Source organism: Sorex araneus, chromosome 2 (genome assembly GCF_027595985.1).
Source record: "Sorex araneus isolate mSorAra2 chromosome 2, mSorAra2.pri, whole genome shotgun sequence".
Taxonomy (NCBI): Eukaryota; Metazoa; Chordata; class Mammalia; order Eulipotyphla; family Soricidae; genus Sorex; species Sorex araneus.
Window position 1 is genome coordinate 222,278,341 of NC_073303.1, and position 23,242 is coordinate 222,301,582.

Below are 23,242 nucleotides of genomic sequence, written 5' to 3' on the forward strand. Positions count from 1 at the left end.
CACACCCAAACAGAAACAGTCACAACAGTGCCCCGAGCTAACTTCTGGCTCTGAACTCAGGAATCATTCCTAGTGGTACTCAGTGAATTATATACTGGACCCAGGATTTATAAGGTTAGTGGTATGCAAGACAAGCGTACTCCCCACTATGACATCTCTCCTAATATTCTTTTAAGAATACATTAAAGTGAATTTTACAAATTGTATAGCCAAATATATTTTATTTTTTCATGAAAGAGTCCAAAAAACCACCTCCTTTTTTATGTATATGTGTTTCAGTTAATTAATTGATTTTTAAATTGAATAGCTGTGAGATACACAGTTACAAAGTTGTTCATAATTGGGTTTCAGTCATACAATGTTCCAACACAGTGCATATTTCCCACTACCAATGCCCCCAGTTACCCTCTTGCCTCCCTTACTCCACCTCTATGGCAGACACTTTCTTTCTCTCTCTCCTTTTGAGCATTATGGCTTGCAATACAGATACTGAAAGGTTATCATGCATATCCCTTTACCTATTTTCAGCACTCAGTTCTTGTCCAGAGTGATCATTTTTAACTTTTGTTGTCATAGTGGTCCCTTATCCCAACTGTCTCCGCCACCCCCTCCCCCTATAGCTAGACCTCTTGGCCCCAATTTTTTCTGTTCTTAGATATTAGTCTCATACTAGAAAGACAAACTCCTTAAAGATCAAATAACAATATTTCTAATGTTATTTTTCAGGTATATGAGAAGAAAATAATCTTTCAGAAAAGCTTTTACGACATTCCTTCTTGTATGATGCTGAAGTTTACAAATATATTGATTTGATCGACTGTCCCTGGTGTAGAGATTTTTCCACCATTCATTTTTTTTTTTTTTTTAAGAAAAAAGAAGGGCTCAACTTCTTCTCTTCTGAAATCACCAAGGGGTTCCTTTTGAACTGGGGTGGGGGGGAATGGACAGCACCCTTGCCAGTGGGTGGTTTCTGAACAGAGCATGAAGAATCAACTGTTTCAACTCCAGGGCAGCATTCGTGTAGCGGAAGGCCCCAGGGTCTGAACCAGGGCCATGGAGGGCTCGGTGCTGAGTCCCACGTCCTGGGAGAAGCGGCGGGCCTGGATCCGTCAGAGCCGCCAGTGGCAGACTCAGGACCTGGAAGAAGCCGAAGCAATCCTACAGGACGGCCCAGAGGCCGAGCCTTCGAGCCTGGATGATGTGTTTCAGGAAGGTAAGGCAATGAGACATTGCTCAGATTTCCACCTCGTCTTGTTGTAAAAAACATCTGCCAGGGGGCAACTGGGGGAGAGCCCCCGCAGCTCTCCCAGTCGGCTGCCAGTTCGGGGGTTCGATCCGGGATGCCCGCCCAGCTGGAGTGGCCTGGACCATGGGGCATATGGAGGAGGAAACGGCATTGCAAAGCCCTTCCTCACTGCCAGCAGGCAAAATGCCTCAAGGTTTTTCTCCTTTCCCTAGTCCAAGAACTTATTCACAACTTAATAGTTTTTAGCTTCTTTACTTCTATTTCAACGAGTTTTTTTTTTCATTTTTTCCCATCAGGTTCTTTTCAAGTTTATTGATTGTATGTTGAAATATCGTTTTCAGATCACTGAGTACCACTATGATCATTGTCCTAAAATCTTCAGATTGATTACAAAGGTCTTATGTTATTTTGGATCTTCTTGGACTTTTGTCCCCCTGTGTCAAGTTAACTGTGTTCCTTAGTTTTCCCATTGGGCCTGGTGCTTTACTAACCAGTGACTGGTTCTGGGCCAGGCGGTTGTTGGTGCGTGACTGCTCTGGAGTGGATGCGAGCCAGCAGCTAGACCATGCCTCAGGAACTCACTTCAAGAAGATGGTGTGTTGGGGCTGGAGCAATAGCACAGCGGGTAGGGCATTTGCCTTGTATGCGGCCAAGCCGGGTTCGATACCCAGCATCTCACATGGTCCTCTGAGCACCGCCAGGGATGATTCCTGAGTGCAGAGCCAGGAATAACCGCTGTGCATTGCCAGGTGTGACCCCCCCAAAAAAAAGGAAAAAAAAAAAGAAGATGGTGTGTCTGTCTGTCTGGAGGTCCGGTGTGGCACCTGGGGTCTTGATACCTCCACAGGCACAGACTGGTATGGTTTACCATAAAAATAAATTTGTGGGAAGGGGTAACATTCCAGAAGGAAATCTGGTTTCAGTGACTTTATCTCTGACTTTTTCAGGGAATTCAATAAGTAAGATTGAAGATTGGCTGCAGGATTGCGGGTAAGTGCTGTAATGGTTGAATGTGGTTGATAGTTGATCATGGTAACAGGCATGGACTCTTGGGAACCCAAAGACTGAGAAATATGTTTGAATTTGGACTAAGGAGAAAGAAGGTTGAAATAGAAGAGAGGGGGCAGTATGATTATAAGAGCTAGGGATTAGTTTGAGATTTGTGGTTGGTAATTGTACAACACTGGAAGGAGACGAAGGTAGGGTAGTGAGCTAGAAATACAGGCTAGATCTTCTCCAAAGTCAGTAGTAGAAATTTAAAGCCGTATCTGGCTGAGTCCTAGAACTCTATGCCACCACCTTTTCCTTCAGGTTGGAGTTCTACTCAGTATAACAAAAGAGCGTGTAAATTAATTATTCTTATTAAAAGAGTAATTTGATACTATATTATTTAATTCTATTGCATAACACAGACGATGAGTTCAGACTTAGTCCAGTCATTCAAAGCAATGAAAAATTAAAGCAGTTACTTCAGGGCAAGATGTAGCACTGTAGCACTGTCGTCCCGTTGCTCATTGATTTGCTCGAGCGGGCACCAGTAAGGTCTCCATTGTGAGACTTGTTGTTACTGTTTTTGGCATATCAAATATGCCACAGGTAGCTTGCCAGGTTCTGCCTTGTGGACAGGATACTCTCGATAGCTTGCCAGGACAGAGCAATTGAACCTGGGTCGGCCACATGCAAGGCAAACACCCTACCTGCTGTGCTATCGCTCCAGTAAAATCTAATAAATATGGTATCAAGGTGATCTGTGTGGATTGTATTGCTAGACACTGATAGAATTTTACAAGTCTGTCAGTTAACAAGCCCAGTATTCATGTCATCACGTGGATTTACTTCTAGACATGTTGTTGAAACAGATTACTTTTCAACAGATCTCAGTTTGGACAAGCCATCAATACTGCAAGATCAGTATAAACAGGCAAAGAGGGCAGAATCTCCCGTCCCTGCGCCAGTCTGTCTTCACTGGAGATGTATCATATATATCGTTTTTTTTTTTTTTTTTCAGAAATACTTAAAAATATGAGGCCCTCCCTCCCCCTCACACACAAAGTTTATGACACTGTATCATTTTATATTCAGCCTGCACAGAAGGAAATCTTATGTGACCTACTTAAGTTAAATCAATTGTGTGATGGTGAATTCTCAGAACTTATAACTCTCACCTCCTCATTCCCACTCTAATGTTTTTAAGCTTTATATAGTCTTTAGCCTAAACTCACCCGTTAGCTGAAAATAGCACTAAATAATCCCAGGTTGTTTATTTCGGCTTAGCCCAAGAAAACAAAGCTAGAAAGTTTTGTTTTTATTTATGGAGTGTATTTTTTAAATTGTTTTAATCAAGTTCACATGCGATTGACTTTGAAGTCATTTAAGGGTTTCAAAGTATCCTTTGAGGAAGTACACAGATAATGGCTAGCAGGAATGCTCATAGGCTTTAGTGCATAAGAAATGTCTTATAATTTAAAATGCTTCATGGAGTGTAAAGAAGAAAGAGTTCAGTTATTTCATTAATGTCTCTTGAGTGTATCCATTCATCAACAGTTACAATTATGCATTTATTAAGTGTGTAATAGTATAATTAACCTAAGGGGTACAAAGCAGTTTAAAATATTCACTTTGATACTAAATGGGACTATTTATGTTGAAAAAAAAAAATCACACAAGATGGGTCAACTCCAGAAATCATTTCTCTCATCCTTGCTCTACAAAAAAAACAATCAAAACTCTAAATAAAAAGTAGTATGTTGCCATAGGAGTGTCATCTGCCCCTGAAGACTGAGAGACAGGAAATGAATTTGTTGAGAGCAAAGTAAAAATTTTTATTGGAGACAAAAGCAAGCAGAACACTAGCAACACTGTCAGACAGTAGTGAAAGGTAGTTCCGAAGTGGGATAGAGAATCCATAAGGGAAAACTCTTTCCCCTTTTATACGTTTTTAACTATGGAGATAAGCAATTTTTTTTTTCTTTTTGGGTCACACCTGGCGATGTACAGGGGTTACTCCTGGCACATGCACTCAGGAATTGCCCCTGGTGGTGCTCAGGGGACTATATGGGATGCTGGGAATTGAACCCGGGTTGGCCGAGTGCAAGGCAAACGCCCTACCCGCCGTGCTATTGCTCCAGCCCCAAGCAAGCAATTTTTAAAACTTTCTATTTGTTAAGTAAAGCTTCTCCTTTTCTCTTATCTCTGTGCTATTGTCAAACCTTACCTGTGATAGGCTCCCTTCCCTTTTGTTTAACCCTTCAAAAATGATGAGTAAAAATCTCCAAGATTTGGGCTGGAGCAATAGCAAGCAGGTAGGGCATTTGCCTTGCATGCGGCCAAAACGGGTTCGATTCCCAGCATCCCATATAGTCCCCTGAGCGCCGCCAGGGATGATTCCTGAGTGCAGAGCCATGAGTGACCCCTGAGCATCGCTGGGTGTGACCCAAAAAGAAAAAAAAATCTCCAAGATTTGAGTCGGCTTCTTGCTCTAATGAACTATGCACCAAGCTCTAAGCAAGTAGTTAAGAGTCTTTCTATCTCAGTCCCCTCATCTATAAAACAAAGAAACTGGAATGATGAAGTTTCAAAGTTATGTGTAGTGAGATCTATGAAAACGAGCTGTTGACGTCTTCAAAGTTGGACCACTTGGTCTGTCTTTTTGACAACCTATTTATTTCAAAAATATCTATCAGAAAAGTATTCAGGAAAGATAGTACAGGGGTTAAGGCATTTGTTTTGCATGTTGCTACTTTGATTACAACACTGGGTTGATTCCTGACAACTCATATGGCCCCATGGCCCCCTGAGCATTGCTAAGGGTTACTCCCGAGCATGAAACCAGTAATAGCACACCCTGAGCACTGCAGGGTGTTGTCCTCCAGTGTAAAAAACTTCTCACGCCGAAGGAAGGATGTGTGTTAGTGAGCTCTCCGGGCGGCTCTGTCTCACTGCCCATGTTTGGTGCTCTGGAGCCGCTGCGTATGGGCTGGTCAGGAAGGCCGTTGGCCAACGACAGGCGAAAGAAGAACGAGGACCAAGCTGGTTGCTGATTAGTTACCGTTTATTCAATCTTTCGTCTCACGTACTCTTCCTCCTCATTCCTCCATCCCACTCTCTAGATTCCTCCTTCACTCCGGATCCTTTGCTAGTCTCTCCCCCTACTTGTCTCTCTCCACCTTGCCCTCTAGGCTACACACAGTCAGGTAGCAAAATCAACATAAGAAAGCCCTTCCTGAGGGCTGGGCATTCCAAAACCCCTTCCTGACTGCCAGCAGGCAAAATGATTCTTAAGGTTTTTCTCCTTCCTTAATCCAAACACTCATTAACATCTTAATACTAGTTATTTTGTATGGACACAGTAAGAAATACTTTGAGGCTTATAGGGCAGCTCTCCTGGCAATATCTAGCCACAGACTCAGACTGCAGCACTCAGGCCAGATTAATCATTCCTAACCCTAGCAGGGTCCAAATCTAGTTATTACTTTTTGGATCATGACAGCATTTGTCCATGAACAAGCTCTTAACTTATAGTTAAGCATTAAGCACTTTGACCAGGCCCATCTCAATGCCAGGGTAGAACTCACCTCTTTCCCTGGGTCCATCTTGTCCCTCATCGGGACCCTGCACTTGGGGGTGCTAGGAAGTAAGGGCAGCTGAGGCTTAGGTCAAGAGAACAGATGCCCAGGAGGAAAGTAACGTGAAGAGTCAAATGACTGACTCCCAGGTTACAAAAGCATAGCATTTGCTACAATTTTCCTGTGCCCATACAAAAGGACTTGGCTCTGAATCAACTATGCAAAGGACTTAAGGAGAAGAGAAAAACAATATTTACAAGTAAACAGAACAAAAAGAAAGAAGTTACAAATAAACACAGAAGAATGGGAGCACTGTGATGGGAGTAATCCAATAAACCTAAACTACCTGAGGCTATGTTATCCTGCACCCCACTTCCAAAACAGTCTGTCAAAAAGTTATATAGATAGGTGCTAGAGATAGTACACTGGGTAGGGTGTTTGCCTTGCACGCAGCCAACCCAGGTTCGATTCCCAGCATCCCATATGGTCCCCTGAGCACCACCAGGAGTAATTCCTGAGTGCAGAGCCAGGAGTAATCCCTGTGCATTGCCGGGTGTGACCCCCCCAAAAAAAAATTATATAGACAAAATCTAGGATATGGGAGGATGATAAGACTTTAGTTATATATTTAAAATTTTATTTATTTTTTCTTAATAGGCACGAGAAGCAAATGTGGAAAAGTATTTGCATATCTGAAAAAATTCAATATTTAAACTTCAAAAACATATCTATTTACATCGGTACTTTTGTCTTTGTTAGTGGAACTATTTGATTCCTTAAAAATAACCAACTTCTATTATTTTTAATTATATAGATAATTAAGAAATATGTAATGTTCTTTAATTACATCATAGAATCAGGAGAAATGTATGCATGTGATGGTTGATGACAGGGAGTGAACATTTGACTGTTAATAATATCAATAAAGAAGAGTGGGGGAGACATGTTTTTGGTACGGCATTCTGAGTTACAGTCTTGGATTCTTTTAGAGAAAATCCACATTCACTGCTGACAGGTGCTAAAGAAGTCATTTTTCTAAATGTATTCCAATATCATCTATTTTCCCTTTTCTCTCCACTATCAACCTTCCTGTTACTGTAAGAGGGGTTTTCTTCCTGACATGCTCTCCAAGAATAATCACCAACTCTTCAAATAGGTTAGTGTCAAGTGTCTCTCTCAGTGAGGTTCAGTTTAAGGACACACAATTTCTCTTTCTTTTTCTTCCTTCCTTCCTTCCTTCCTTCCTTCCTTCCTTCCTTCCTTTCTTTCTTTCTTTCTTTCTTTCTTTCTCTTTCTTTCTTTCTCTTTTTCTTTCTTTCTTTCTTTCTTTCTTTCTTTCTTTCTTTCTTTCTTTCTTTCTTTCTTTCTTTCTTTCTTTCTTCCTTTCTCTTTCTTTCTTTCTTTCTTTCTTTCTTTCTTTCTTTCTTTCTTTCTTTCTTTCTTTCTTTCTTTCTTTCTTTCTTTCTTTCTTTCTCTCTCTCTCTCTCTTTCTTTCTTTCTTTCTTTCTTTCTTTCTTTCTTTCTTTCTTTCTTTCTTTCTTTCTTTCTTTCTTTCTTTCTTTCTTTCTTTTTTTCACACTCACAGAAATTCTCAGGGTTTATTCCTGGCTCTGCACTCCAGAATTACTCCTGGTGGTGGGCAACAGACCCTATGGGATGCTGGGATAGGGCCCAGATCCACCACAGGCAAGGTACGCACCTTACCTGCTCTGCGGTACCATCTTTCTGGGCCTTAGAGGGAACACACATTTCTGTGAATTTAAAGCAAATGCATCTTCAAAATAATGTCTTATCTTTTTCCTTTCTTCTAAACTCTTAGGAGATTTCCTAGGATATAAATATGTTAATTGTGAATCAGAGGTGGAGGGTAAGTGACTCCACAATCTTCTATATAAGTTTCCACTAACACGTCTTCAGGCAGACTATCAACATTCTTCTCACAAACCAATCTTCCTCCTGCTCTTAAGAATACAAAAGAATCAGTACCTTGACTACTCTATTTTTCAGACAGGAAATGATGTTCCTTTCAATAGAAAGGTAGAGAAGCAACTATGGATATAATCCCGAGTCACAGGTTTTTGGTTCTAAGAAATGACAACTAACGAAATGTCTTAGACTCACTGATAGCCATGACATTTCAAAATGTCAGGCTCAGAGAGAAGGCCCAAATTGATCCAGAACCGTGTCCATACTTCTTAGCAGAGTCCACAGACACAGGAAAGCCAGTGGTCCCAAAGCTGACCCTGGGCTGACCATGGTCCCAATGAATGTAAAAATGTAAAGTAAATATCCAGCAAAAACTTGTGTCTAATAGTAGCACATTTTTTTGTACAGTTCAGAAATTTTATCAGTGATTTTTTTGGGGGGTGTGTGTGGGAGAGTCACTCCCAGTTGTGCTCTGAGCCTACTCCCGGCTGGTACTCAGGGATCACACTGGACCTGGCTTGGAAGACTGTATGGGGGTGCTGGGATTAAATCAGTGTTGGCTGTATGCAAGGCAAGTTCCTTACCTACTGTCCTCTCTCTCTCTCTCTCTCTCTCTCTCTCTCTCTCTCTCTCTCTCTCTGGTATTTTTAATGTAAATATAATGTATTTTAACATAATGTAAATGCTGTTGAAATATAGCAACTGTATCAATATCAATTTTTCTTTTTGACCAGAAGTATAGGGGAAATCAATGAGCATTCACCTTAATTATGCAAAATGAAAAATTGCAGAAAACTCCTATACTGTCTATAGTTAACATATGTCATACTATGTCATACTGTCTTTATTTAACAATATATTGTGTACTGAAAAATGTCTTAAGGTGGCAGATATTTTGTTAAGGGTTCTTCAAAAAAGGCAAAAGGAAATAAAATTATGATGTTGGATAGGTCTGTTACTTCGGTTGGTGATGATATGCATATGATATGATAATGTATATGTCCATACTCATCACATCATATACATCACATCATGTACATCATGTAGAATTGGTATTTTATAAAATATAAGGCAGTTTTACCAGTACATTAGAATTCTTCTATTATCCTTTATTTACTACCTTATTTCCAAGAATTACTAATCACACGATCACTATCACAAAATCCCGTTAATCATCGATTTCTCGAGCGGGCTCAGTAACCTCTCCATTCGTCCTTTCCCTGACATCTTAGAAGCCTCTCTCCCCTTGACCTTCCCAACTATGCCCCATTGGAGGCTCTTTCAGGATCAGGGGAATGAGATCCAGCTTGTTACTGGCTTTAGCATATGAATACACCATGGGAAGCTTGCAAGGCTGTCCCATGTGGGTAGGAAACTCTCAGTAGCTTGCTAGTTTCTCCCAGAGAAAGAAGTAGGTTGTAAGCTTCTGGGAGAGCTTGCTTTTAAGTCTCTGGATATTGGCCATTGATGGGATTACACACACCTGGGTTCTTCTGCCGGTACCTTCATGCCTGAGGCCTGTCTGAATGTGTGGAGAGGGGCCTCGAGCATGGCTGTAGCTAGGTTCCGGTGGTCTTCAGCCACCAGAAGCTCTGCTGGGGGCAGGAAGGGAAGCTGGAGCCCATCCCCCCCATGGGGCCCCGGGGAAGACAGCCAGGTGTGCGGGCAAGAGTTACTAATACCCAAAAATATACCATTATAAGTTTTGTATCTATTTAGCTTTGTAAAATTATAATCATGTGATATGCATTTTGTATTCATGTTTCTTTTGTTTAGTATTCATTGTGTTCATTCATGTTAAGTGTGAGTTTTATTGTTGTATTGCATTAAATTATAGACATTTTATAAATTTCTATTTATATATTAGAATGTAAATTACAATTATTTCTAGGATAATTGTAAATTTTAAGATCCATACATTTTTATAATACTTATAGATTTATGGTTTTCCAATTCTGGAATATTAGTACTAATAGAATTAATATCTAATATTATTAGATCTTCTAGAGATCATATACAGGCATTTCTATTAATTATGTTCCTAAAAGTGCAACAGAAAGAAGTTTGATGTTAATTAGGTACAGCATATTGGTGGAGAAAAAAGAGTGGGTGAAGGTGGTCAAAGGTAAAAATAAATAAGTAAATGAAATAATGTGATCAAATAAAATATTTATAATACCTATTAAATTAAGTACATATTTGAAATATATTACAGATCTGACCATTCTTAATTAGCATAGGTATCATTTCACACTTTTTAATAAGAACTATTCCCAGCAATGTTTGTGTAGGTCTGACAGCTTGGTAGTCTGGTTGGCAGTACCCAAGGACCTTTTGGGCCAGAGTCATCAGTGCTTAGGGCCATCGAAGGATCCAGAACCCAGGAGCCATGCAATATAAGGCATCAAACCCAGGTCTTGCCACGTGACAGGTGTGCTCTACACCTGAGTCATATTTTCAGCTCTTAATTTTGCATTTTAAACATGGCTGGAACGATAGCGCAGTGAGTAGGGCGTTCGCCTTGCATATGGTCGACCCAGGTTTGATTCCTCCACCCCTCTTGGAGAGCCTGGCAAGCTACCGAGAGTATCTCGCCTGCATGGCAGAGCCTGGCAAACTACCCGTGGTGTATTCCATATGCCAAAAACAGTAACAAGTCTCACAATGGAGACATTACTGGTGCCCGGTCAAGCAAATCAATGAGCAACGGGACAACAGTGCTAAACAAATAAAGATATTTGTTCATTTTTTCAGGAAAACAAAAATTTATGTTCATTAGTATTTAGGGAGCATGGTTTTTTTTGACTGCTGAAAAGAAGGTATCAGAAAAAGTTGCTCAACACATCTTGATCTACAGATACTCAGTTAGTAAATCTACTCCCATTATTAAACCTTTCATGAAATTATTCTCCAATAGTCAGAGAATACCTAAATCCCTGGAGACCAGTTTCAGAGGATGCACTCGAGTCCACTTACCTGGCATCTTACTTTAACAGCCCTTCTCTGTTCCATCCTCACTTTAACATTACTTTCAAAGCATCACAGGCAATTTGCAAGTTAGAAACTTTTAGTAAAGTCAATTGTATAAACTCACAGCATAGGAGAGCTTGAAATGGACTTAGATAATCAAGTCATCTAGTCATCCAAATCTTTTATTTTGATATTGGGAACATAACAGCATTTGGGAACATAAGCAGAAACCGGAATCCAGGTGCGCTGGTTCCAGTTCAAGGCATTTTTTACAAATTACTGCACTCACCTGTTTGAGACTCTAAATTTAGAGAATTTCTACCTTGCTTGCAAAATTGACTAGTATATCACTGCCATTTTTGCTGATTTTTATTTGTTTTTCTTGTAGAGGTGGTAAATGTTTGACAATATCTCAGAAATGTAAAATGATAATTTCTAACCAAAATGCAATTCCTCCTGCTATTTTTAAAAATATGATATTCAGCAAGAATATGGTTCAGAAATATGTAGATAAAGTGACTTAAACATTTAAAATACTATTACTCATACTTTTTTGATGTGGCTATTGTGGCACTTAAATACCTGCTTTTATATATGTGCTTATCTGGGATTACTTCTATATTCTTATTTGCTGTTCATTTTCCTATTAACCGGAAAATTGTTGTAAATCTGACTTTAGACAATGTTGTTAATAAATCGGCAACACAATCTCAAACACTCAAACCCAGTTCCATCAGATTACCTCTCTGAACTTGTCAGTCAAATAGCTATTCTATTTTATTTCTTTTCAAAATATTGTTACTAATGACAATCATTAGAAACTTATTTGAAATTTGGACAACATTTGAGCAAAAGAAACTTAGACAATGCAGGAATTTCAATATAAGAGATTATTGTTGCTTTATAGATACTCAGAAGAAGGAATTTTTGAGGAAGCAGGACAGTCAATTTACAATGGTGAGTACAAGAGCTGCTCTTTCTTCTACCTAAAGTCATGCAGTTCTGTGAGTGTATACATACAGAAATATATATGTATACATGTGAATAAATTAATAGATGCATGCATATATGTAGATGAGAATATTGATTCTTGACAGTATTCTAAACGCCTAGGGGTGGTCAGAGGTGCTCTAAGAGATAAAGTGCTGACTCAGAACTCACACATTGACTATTTCTCCATGATTTTCTCCTGAGAGTGGCTTTTTAGCTAATAATTACTACTATGGGAAAAGACCTTAACCTACACGTGAGTGTTGATGTGTGTGAGTGTGCACCGTTACACGCTTACTCTTTGGCAGAGGGTTGTGTCCATCAGTATGTGATAGAGAGGAGTGAATTATGGCAACTTTGTATGTGATTATTCCTGAATCAAGTGTGGTTGTAAATTTTGAGGTCATGTATGTACAGTTGGAGGCAGTTTTGAAAATATGGATGTCTAATAGCGATCAGATGCATTGTACAAAGCTAAGGATACAAAGAGTTTTGAGCATCCTGGTGATTAGTGTGTGTGTATGTGTGTGTGTGTGTGTGTGTGTGTGTGTGTGTGTGTGTGTGCACTTACCAGAATCTGATTTTTGTGACTTTTGTCATAATATTTGACAGGTTGTCCAAGCCATGGGGCCAGTTTTGAAGATGACTTGACCCTTGGAGCTGAGGGTACGTGGTACTTCCGTCTGAGGTTAGATGTAAGAAAAATACAATATACATCATATAAATGAAGGATTTAATTGAGGGGGGGAAATGCAGAAAGAGCCCATCCCTGGAGTTTTATCTGTTGGTAAAGCATATTTTTCTATGATATTGCGGGTAGGGCATTTGCCTTGCATGTGGCCAACCCAGGTTTGATTCCTCCACCCCTCTCAGAGAGCCCGGCAAGCTGCCAAGAGTATCTAGCCCGCACGGCAGATCCTGGCTAGGTACCCGTGGCATGTTTGATATGCCAAGAACAGTAACAATCGGTCTCACAATGGAAACGTTACTGATGCCCGCTCGAGCAAATTGATGAACAACGGGACAACAGTGCTACAGTGCTATGATGTAAAACTTAGAGGATGTCACAAAGAGCCATAAATACTTCCTGCTACCTTATCATTATGTTTATTGATCTATCGCTGACACTATTATTTAGCTCTAGGAAAATAAAACATAAAATCACTATGTATGTTCCCCAGATATCTTTGAAACGTTTTTGCATAGGAAACCTAAAGCAAGCTGAGTATATTAGGTGTAAAAGAGAGACTACACTGCAGGAAGATAATGGATGGGGTTATAGCAACCTACAAGTGTCTCCAATGAAGCCTCATGCACTGGGGCAGTAACACTAGTAACACCAGACTGTCATTGGCTATTCTGCTTAGGAGAGAAACTCTTTTCTCAGTACCAGTCATGGGCCAGAATTTTCATCTCAAAACCAGTTCTCCGTCAGTTCTGTCCCTTTTCCATATCTGTATCACTGTCACTGTCATCCCATTGCTCACTGATTTGCTTGAGCAGGCACAAGTAACGTCTCCATTGTGAAACTTGTTGTTACTGTTTTTGGCACATCAAATACACCATGGGGAGCTTGCCAGGCTCTGCCATGGGGGCAGGATACTCTTGGTAGCTTGCCGGGCTCTCTGAGAGGGGCGGAGGAATTGAACCCGGGTCTGCCGAGTGCAAGGCAAATGCCCTACCTGCTGTGCTATCTATCCAGCCCTTCCATATCTGTACATGAAATCATTTTAGATACTCTCATAAAGAGTAGAGTCCATGAAATTCAGTAGCGGCAAAGGAAAGTAGAAAGAGCAGAGTTCTAAGCTCAAGAAGGGCAGCTCTGGTGATTTCTGTTTCCTTTCTAATTTTTTTTAAATCTTCCTATTCCTTCTTTAGCTACACTGTTGGCCACCAATGGCACACTCTTCTCCAGGTAAGTGTTGGGTTCAGCTAAGATAGGTGATTTATATCACTAAGGAGCTACTGAACTAGAGTGGCTGTCAAAAATAAAGAGTAAAATGAGGTAAAGGTTCATAATAATCAGGAGGGTTTTTTCTTTTTTTTTTTTCAACCGAGAATGAGGCCATAGACTGAGTTTCTTTATAATAAATCATTCAAAGGAAGGGGGCTGGAGCAATAGCACAGCGGGTAGGGCGTTTGCCTTGCATGCGGCCGACCCGGGTTTGAATCCCAGCATCCCATATGGTTCCCTGAGCACCGCCGGGTGTAATTTCTGAGTGCATGAGCCAGGAATAACCCCTGTGCATCACCAGGTGTGATAAAAAAAAAAATCATTCAAAGGAAGTGGAAATGCTTCGCAGAGGGTGGACTGAGGGTGCAGAGTGCTTACAATATGAGAAAGGGATCATCTCTGATCCCTGCAGGAATCTCCTGGAGACAGCACGGCCTCGTCAACTACGGGATCTTGGATGCAGTTTGGCTTCCAGCAGCATGACTGGTGCAACCAACAAGACTAGTTCAAGGTGGGTACCATATCAGGCAGGAGTGGAAGGGTAAGGAAGACTCAAGTCAAAGTCCACTACCAATCCTTCTTCTGTCATATCTTGTAGTTTTACTTTTTAAGATTTTTAATATTGGGGCCACACCAGAGATGCTTGCTTAGGGGTTACTCCTGGTTCTATGTTTAAGAATCACTCCTGGTGTCCCATCTTACTGTAGTTTTTATATTATATAACTGATAAAGATGACCATATTTTCTTTAAGAGCAGTGGAGTACAAGGAGAATTTACTTCTTGTAGCTGTATGTTTTGTCTAAAATATAGGTATCTCTTCCAACTGAGCCTCGTATCCCAACCGGCATGATATTAGTACCATCATCACGGTCACAATCACGAAATCCTGTTAATCATTGATTTCTCAAGTGGGCTCAGTAACCTCTCATTTGTCCTTTCCCTGAGATCTTAGAAGTCTCTCTTTACTCGACCTTCCCAACTATGCTGCATTGGAGGCTCTTTCAGGGTCAGAGGAATAAGATCCAGCTTGTTACTAGCTTTAGCATATGAATACACCATGGGAAGCTTGCAAGGCTGTCCCATGTGGGCAGGAAACTCTCAGAAGATTGCCAGTTTCTCCCAGAGGGAGAAGTAGGCTACAAGATATGGCTTCTGAGAGCTTGCTTTTAAGTCTCTGGATGTTGGCTGTTGATGGGATTACACACACCTGGGTTCCTCTGCCGGTACCTTCATGCATGAGGCCTTCCTGAACATGTGGAGAGGGGCCTCGAGCATGACTATAGCTAGGTTCCAGTGGTCTTCTGCCGCCGGGAGCTCTGCTCAGGGTGGGGAGGGAAGCTGGAGCCCATCCCCTCCGAGGAGCTTTGGGGAAGACAGCCAGGTCCTGGAAATATAGTAGATTCTCTATAACAACATGTAAATAAATTAATTTATTTGTTATTTTGAATAAAAAAAATAGAATGCTAATTCATTTGGTAATTTCAAATCCCTTCAATATAGGTCAAGGAAGGACTGTGTGGAATTTAAAAAGATGAAACAAAGAAAGAGCTTGCATCCAGGAACCAAATAATCCTATAGTGTCTACAGAATATACAAACAAGTAACTTTGAAAAAAGATGTAAACTGATTGAAAAAATAGTGTAGTATAATAGGTTTCTGGAATTTGTAGACAAAGTTGAAATTTAAAACCTGGTTACGAGATTTATTAGCTATGTAATGGTTAATAATTTGTCCTTACAGAGCCATACTCCAGTTAAGTTAAACCAGACCCTCAGGATATACAACTCAGATATCTACATTTTTTTTTTTTTTGCTTTTTGGGTCACACCTGGCGATGCACAGGGGTTACTCCTGGCTCTGCACTCAGGAATTACCCCTGGCCATGCTCAGGGGACCATATGGGATGCTGGGATTCGAACCCGGGTCGGCCACGTGCAAGGCAAACACCCTACCCGGTGTGCTATCTGTCCAGCCCCAGATATCTACATTTTTTTTTTTTTTGCTTTTTGGGTCACACCCAGTGATGCTCAGGGGTTACTCCTGGCAGTGCTTGGGGGACCATATGGGATGCTGGGGATCGAACCCGGGTCGGCCGCTTGCAAGGCAAATGCCCTACCCGCTGTGCTATCGCTCAGGCCCCAGATATCTACATTTTTAAAGCTCTCCCACCGAGGCGATTTTAGTGCATATGCAGGCATAGTTGATGATCCAATTATCCAGTCTTAGCCCACAATTCAAATAAGAAAATTTAGGATCATGAAGATAAAATCAGCATTTAGGTGTCAAGCACAAGAGTAGAGTCATCAATTTCTGCTAGCTAACTATGAATCAAATAGCATGGCCCTTATTTTGATAAAAAAAAATATTAGCTTCCTCTCTGAAGACTATTCAAGGCTTCAAATAATCTATGGCCTCTCTTACTCCTTTTTTTGTTCAAAACTCATGGTTTCATGGTGCATAATGTCACCCAGTCACCTAACTTTAGTTTACAAATTCTCTTCTAGATATATTTTGACAAGAGAAAGAGTATTCATTTTTCTACAGTGCAGTGTTTTGTCCCATTAGTGTCCTAAAAATAGTCCTAAAGCTTACCTCTTAAACCCAGGTATTGAACATAACTATATTGATGAATTTTAATCCTCAGGTGACACTATATAAGGAGTTTTATGTTCCTTACACAGTTACTATCCAATTGTTCACATTACTACTGAGGGAAAGTGAACAGAAATTGCAAAGATCTTGGCAAAAGTAAATTTAGTCATAGTGCATACAAGTAAAAACTGTCTGGTTAATAACACAACCTCAAGACATTTTTACATCTCTTCCGCTTTTTAATTTTCGGATCTTTTTCATAATACATTTGCATCCACTTGCAATCACTTTTTCAAGGTAATATGATAGTGTATTATTCCATTTTTAAACCAGACTTGTGTTGTATGTCTCATTTTTCAGATAAATTTAAGACAGCAAAATATTTTATTGAAGTCAAGGTGGAAAGTAAATGGCCAGAAAATACCTCAACCTCTTGACAATTTTTTTTTCATTTTTGTAATATTTATTTTTGACATTCATGTATTATAATTTAGGTAACATGGCTACAATAGTATCAACGTCTATTATTTTTATTATTTTGATATAGAATTACTGCAGCTCAACCTCCATAACTGTATCTCATACCCTCACCCTCACCTAATTTTTTTAAGCTCTGAATTATTATCCTGTTCTTAAAATTTCTGCTATTTTCCCAAAACTCCCACTTTTCCAGCATCTCAGAAATTCTGGACAAGGTGCAAGAAGACGCAGAAGATGTTCTTTTCAGTCTAGGCTTTGGCAATGAGAACCATAAGGAAACTTCTCGGATTCCTGCTCGATTTTTCACTAACCCATCTCAGGCCAAAGGCATTGATTTTCAACTTTTCCTGAAGTCCCAGGTGCGGAGGATAGAGATGGAGGATCCTTGTCTCATGCTAGCCAGTGAGTGTGACTACAGATCCTGCTCTACTTCTCCCTCAAAATATAGATATTGTGTGTGTGTGTGTGTGTGTGTGTGTGTATCCACAACAGGCACTACTGGCTTTATGCCATATTTTCTGTTGGTCAGCTTCACTCTACCCTTTATCTATCTCTATTGCTTCTTGTGTTGTTTTCAGTAAGAATAAAAAACTTTGACATCTACTTCTGTCTCTTAAAGAAATAATTTTTACGAGACCTTAAATGATTTTTGTGGGTTTTGTTTTTGTTTTTGTTTTTGTTTTTGTTTTTGTTTTTTTGCTTTTTGGGTCACACCCAGTGATGCACAGGGATTACTCCTGGTTCATACACTAAGGAATTACTCTTGGTGGTACTCAGGAGACCATACATATGGGATGCTGAAAATCAAACTTTGCCACGTGCACGGCAGACACCCTACCCTCTGTGCTATTGCTCCAGCCCCGATTTTTGTGTTCCTTAGGACTTCTCTCTTTTAGGTGAATCATAGATTATGGTATCTTTAAATTTTATTCCTTCTTCCTCTTTCTTGGTTGGAATTATTGAATATCTCTCATTTATAACCATTATATGAAAACAATTTACATTTGAGGCAAGGTTCTCAAAATCTAAATGTTAAATCTCCCACATATTTATAAAATAGTCATATTTATAGGTTTTCCTCAAGAGAGGAAGTGGCAAGAAATATTTTTTAAATAAACACACAGATGATCCTTATATGTAATCCTTAGACTTTATCTAGGGAAATAAAAGTTTAAAGTCCTCCCAATTTCATGCTAAGAAAAAGTCCGTGAGGACTTTTCTACTCTGATGAGGAATAAAATGCTCTCCTTGACTCTATATATGAAAATACTCTTCAAGGGATAAGAGATAAGAAAGAAATAGGGCATGTGCTTTGCACTCAACCTACCTGGGATTATACCCCAGTATCCCACATAGTCTCCAAAGCCCTTTCAGTAATGGTCTCCGAGTATAGATCCAAGAGTAAGCTCTGAGCACTGCCTGATGTGGTTCTCATAAAAAAGAGACACACAAACCAAATGTAAAAAAAAAAAAATACATTTCAAATTCGATCCTGTTCTACACCCAGTACAATGTATTTTTGAAAGTTTGTTTTCTATTCTTTGCATCAAACTCAATTTAAAATATCTGTGAAACTGGACTTCTGTGCTCCATCTCCTGTAGAAAACATTTGGGGTTAGAATATTTTTACAAGCATCTTAGATGATGGGTATTCACATTAAAATTTGAGAATGATTTATTTATTTTATGTCAAGTGTCAGATTTACATGCAGGTTTTTAATTCTGGAAAAAACAGACATTAGACAATAGGAACTCAATCTTACCTTTTGGGAGCTTATAGTTTAAAATATATATATGTGCTTTACACAGTGCTGTACAACCATGAACATGCACATGAATCACAAAATAACATTGTTGAAATTCTTAGGATAATGTCTAAAATTTTGCATTTATAACAAGTTTCTGGGCAATGACAATGAAACAAAACTACTTACCACACACAGAGAAGCAGAAGTCTAGTGGATATTCTAATTTCTCTATTAATTTCCCTCTAATTTGCTGCTACCAAGATACCTTCTATAACTGTATGATTTTGTTACTAGAAAGAAAATAATGTGGTGCTTGTTCTTTTGTTGTCATGTTGTTTTCATGTAAAGCAAGCACAGTGAGGTCATTGTTTTAGAATGTATTGACAGAAGAATGCCTATGCTGAATTAAGATATTTAAGAAGTTTTCCATAGCACGGGTGGATGATATAGTACAAGAGTCTAATACAAAAGCATTCCACAGCCCTAGATTCCATCCCTGTCACTGCAAATGGTCCCTCAAGTATCAGGAGCAATTACCACAGAGCCACAGTAAGCCCTGAACACTGCTGGGTGTGGTTCCTCAAAACAAAACAAAAAGTTTCTCATTCCATACATGATTAATTTTATAGCTAAAGAAAAATATCTATGTGAGATGGGGAGTTAAGAAGTCAAGAAGAATCTTGAATGTCTAAATGGGAGAAATTTAGATCAGAAAATCCTAGAAAACTGGAACTGGAAAGATAGAATAGCAAGTAAGGCATTCACCTTGCATGTGTTTGACCTCTGGCCCCAATAGGGTGTCTGAGCACACAAGGAGTATTCCCTAAGGTCAGTAGGTAAGCTAAGAGCATTAGGAGTGGGAAGGAAGGAAGGAAGGAAGGAAGGAAGGAAGGAAGGAAGGAAGGAAGGAAGGAAGGAAGGAAGGAAGGAAGGAAGGAAGGAAGGAAGGAAGGAAGGAAGGAAGGAAGGAAGGAAGGAAGGAAGGAAGGAAAGAAGGAAGGAAGGAAGGAGGAAAGGAGGGAAGGAGGGAAGGAGGGAGGAAAGGAGGGAAGGAGGGAAGGAGGGAGGAAAGGAGGGAAGGAGTGAGGGAGGGAGATAGGGAGGGAGGGAGGGAGGGAAGGAGGGAGGAAAGGAGGGAAGGAGTGAGGGAGGGAGTGAGGGAGGGAGATAGGGAGGGAGGGAGGGAGGGAGGGAGGGAGGGAAGGAGGGAGGGAAGGAAGGAGGAAGAAGAAATCACGATAATTTGATAATGAGGGAAAGACTGGGGGTGGGGAAATTGCACCTTCTTTAAACTCAGGCTAATTACGGGGAAGATGCAAGTTAAACTGAACTCCAGACTCACAGTCTTTAACTTTTCTATCCAGGTAGATTTAAGCAGGTGCAAACACTGGCTGCTACTGCCGATGCCTTCTTTTGTCTCTACTCCTATGTTTCTAAGACACCTGTCCAAAAGTTCATCCCATCCCACATGTTCTGGAATTGGAACCCAACTGATGTGCCATCTATCAGGATTCTGACCCCAGAGCCTGAGCCTCACTCGCCCAGGGATCGCCTCCGGAAAGCCATTTCCAAGATGTGCCTCTACACATGCCCCAAAGATCACTCATCACCACCCCGCAGCAGTGCCCAAAAGAACAGTATGGACCAAGTAGTATGGGAAGTGATGGACAGAGTGAGAGGAGAGAAGCAGGTCCTCCAGCAAGATCCTGATTCTGGTCCAAGGACACAGAACTATCCCATGCCCTTGATCAGAAATGTGAAGCTGCCCACTTCTTCCTGTCCATGTATTCTCTGCTGCCCTGGAGAGAAAACACAGCGGTGGATGTCCAGAGAACAAGCACCACTGCAAACTCTGAATTCAAATTCCAAGGAACCCTATTACACACAATCTCTGCCCAGAACAGATCTGCAGTGGAGCACAGATTCTGTACAGGTAAAGAGAGAACAGTGGACTCTGCCAGACACCAATAAGGAAGGCCACGTAGCAAAGGATGGAACGTTCTGGAAAAGGAGTAGCAGAGCCAGAAAATGCCTTTTTCAGAAGACTCCCACGGACAGGAAGGTAAAACCACTGGATCTGCCGGTTATTAAGCAGAAATGGCGCCCAGAGAGACCAGAATTGTGTCGCTCTCGAACACAACAGCTGCTGGAAACCTTTGATTTGGAGGTGAGTGGATTGAAGGTGAAGAGACTGGAAGAGAAATTACCTGGACTCTTGTCCTTGGGTAAAGAGAATTCCTGTTTTTTCTCTTTGCCAGATATAAGGACTCTAGAATTACACTCAGATACCTTTGGGAGGGGGCTAATACAATAGGAGAGAGATGAACATATCCAGTTTTTAAAGAGCATCTAGGTCTCCGAAGATGCTTTTCTAATTTATCGTTTGATCTACTCTTCATTGAATTTTCTCACCAAGCCTACCTGCACCTATCATTTCTGGGAATGAACACAACAATGTAAATAAAGCCTGTTTCTACACTAAGTTAAACCCTATTTAGTAAAATATGTTCTCTTCTATCATGTCAAATTTATGATCGCAAAGGCCTAAGATTGCAGGCTTAGGATTCTTGGTTTGGGAACTGCAACCTGGCGGTGTGGGCAGAGCCCAACCACAGTCTTTATCCTATATTTCAAGCCCATCCAGTCTTGTACCATAAAGGAGTATGTACACACTAGGATGAACACCCGCAGACTACATTTATAAATGTCATGTACCACACAAATAGCCATCCATTGCTCATTACTCATGCCTCAGGACACTTATGCTAATGCAGTGATCGGTTCTGAAAAGAACAAACACGAGGGCGGGGGAAGTTCAGTTTCCAGAAGCAGGTTTGGTACCATTTGAGCAGTATATTTGGAGGGTTTGGGGAAGGCAGAACCCGGCCTACAAGGGGCAGCATATGATCTAGGTGGGCCAGCTCCTTACCCAGTGAATTCTCCAGTGTCCAACTCCTCTTACCTGCTCTATTAGCAATACTGTCACTGTGTGCTAAGCTTCCTTGGAAAAGTTTTCAAATACTGCCCCAAATAGAAGCTGTGAGGATTTTCAGTGCCATTTGTGCCCGTTTTATCTTTCATTGAACACACATCTCTGCAGGAGCCTTCCTCCCTACAGGGTTCCTACCATAAGAGAAGGGTCCAGATGTCTCCGTTCACTCAGCCTCCTTCTTCTAGAATAATCCGTCACCCTGGTGCTTTCCCCACTCTTGCTTATGACTGTGTTCTCTTGGACAGTGGTTACAGGTGCAAAGTAGGGGGAAGACAGTCGCTGGAGCAGGAGACCCATCAGCTGCTCCCCTGCCACCCCCACCTCCCACCACCAACCAGAGTTTTACGAACAAAGACTCAAGAATATAATTGATTCTTTCCCACGGGTGTTGGCTCTCAAACATGACCACACATTATAGTCACTTGAGGGGATATTTTGACATTGCCCATAATAACCTATATTCTGCTTTTCTTAATAATTAAGGCATAGAAATCCAGTGGCTGTATTTTTTTCTTATTTTTAGCATTTCAGGTTATTTTGTTTTTAAAATGTTTTTAATTCACTCACTGTGAGCTATACCATTACAATATTTATGATTGGGTTTCAGTCATACAATATTGCAGCATGCATCCCTTTACCAGTGAACATTTCCCACTACCAACGTTCCCAGTTTTCCTCTCACCCTCTCACCCACCCTGTCCCCCACCAGCCTGCACTTATGAGCACCACCACCCCTCTCTCTCTCTCTCTCTCTCTCTCTCTCTCTCTCTCTCTCTCTCTCTCTCTCTCTCTCTCTCTCTCTCATTTTCCTTTTAGGCACTGCGATTTCGGGTAATTTGAATACAGCTTTTACCCATTACTTTCATGTCCCAGTAAATTGTGTATAAAAGGTAGTCAATCACAAAACAAATAAGCTTCAAAAGGCAGAAATATGACAATGTAGAATTTAAAAAGGTTAGGACATTGGAGCCAAAGAGACAGTTCAAATGATAGAGTACTTGCTTTGTATGTTCAAGGTTGTAAGTTTGATCCTGGGTACTAACTGACCTCATGTGCATCCTAAGTACCACAGATGTACCCTATAAACAAGTACCCTATAAACATATAAAAGCTTTGGAACCTAAATGACCTACCCACCCCATATCAGTTCAGTGATGTTGCAAAAATCACAGCTTTCATTTTGTCACATATGGTAGGAGAAAAATGAATATTTACTATATAATTCATGATATGCTACTTATCTAACATGCTATGTATATTGACTAAATATATAAAGTTTTAACATATAACAGTAATGTGACACATTGATATAGACTCATTTTTTTTTTAGTACCACAGCCAGGCTCTGCAAAGCCTGGCAAGCTAACCCCTGGCGTATTCTATATGCCAAAAACAGTAAGAAGTCTCACAATGGAGACGTTACTGGTGCCCGCGCGAGCAACTCAATGAACAACGGGATGACAGTGCTATAGTGCTACAGTGCGACCACAGCCAGCAGTACTCAGGAACTACTCATGACTCTGTGCTCAGGAATTTCTATTGGCAATGCTGAAGTACCACGATATGTCAGGAAATAAACCTTGTACACTTTCTGGGAACACATTGGAATAGCAATAATACTGTTTCTGCTGCTTCTGTTTCTGTTCATGATGACAATTAGAGAAAAATTAATCACAGGGCATAAATTATTTAGGTCAGTAATTTTCAGGACTACATTGTTTTAAGAAATAATCCCTGTTTCCTGAGTTCCAGAAGAGAATGAAATTCAAGTAACTGAG

At 40.5% G+C, this 23,242-nt stretch overlaps 1 protein-coding gene across 1 annotated transcript; it reads left to right on the forward strand.

The window, feature by feature from the left end:
• Positions 1-1,053: 1,053 nt before the first annotated feature.
• TESPA1 (thymocyte expressed, positive selection associated 1) lies at positions 1,054-20,786 on the forward strand. The gene is made up of 8 exons (XM_004601848.2): positions 1,054-1,213; positions 2,194-2,236; positions 11,615-11,664; positions 12,310-12,363; positions 13,576-13,612; positions 14,064-14,162; positions 16,918-17,126; positions 19,837-20,786. Exons 1-8 carry the CDS (start codon positions 1,054-1,056, stop codon positions 20,784-20,786), a joined length of 1,602 nt encoding a protein of 533 aa, XP_004601905.2.
• Positions 20,787-23,242: the final 2,456 nt, after the last annotated feature.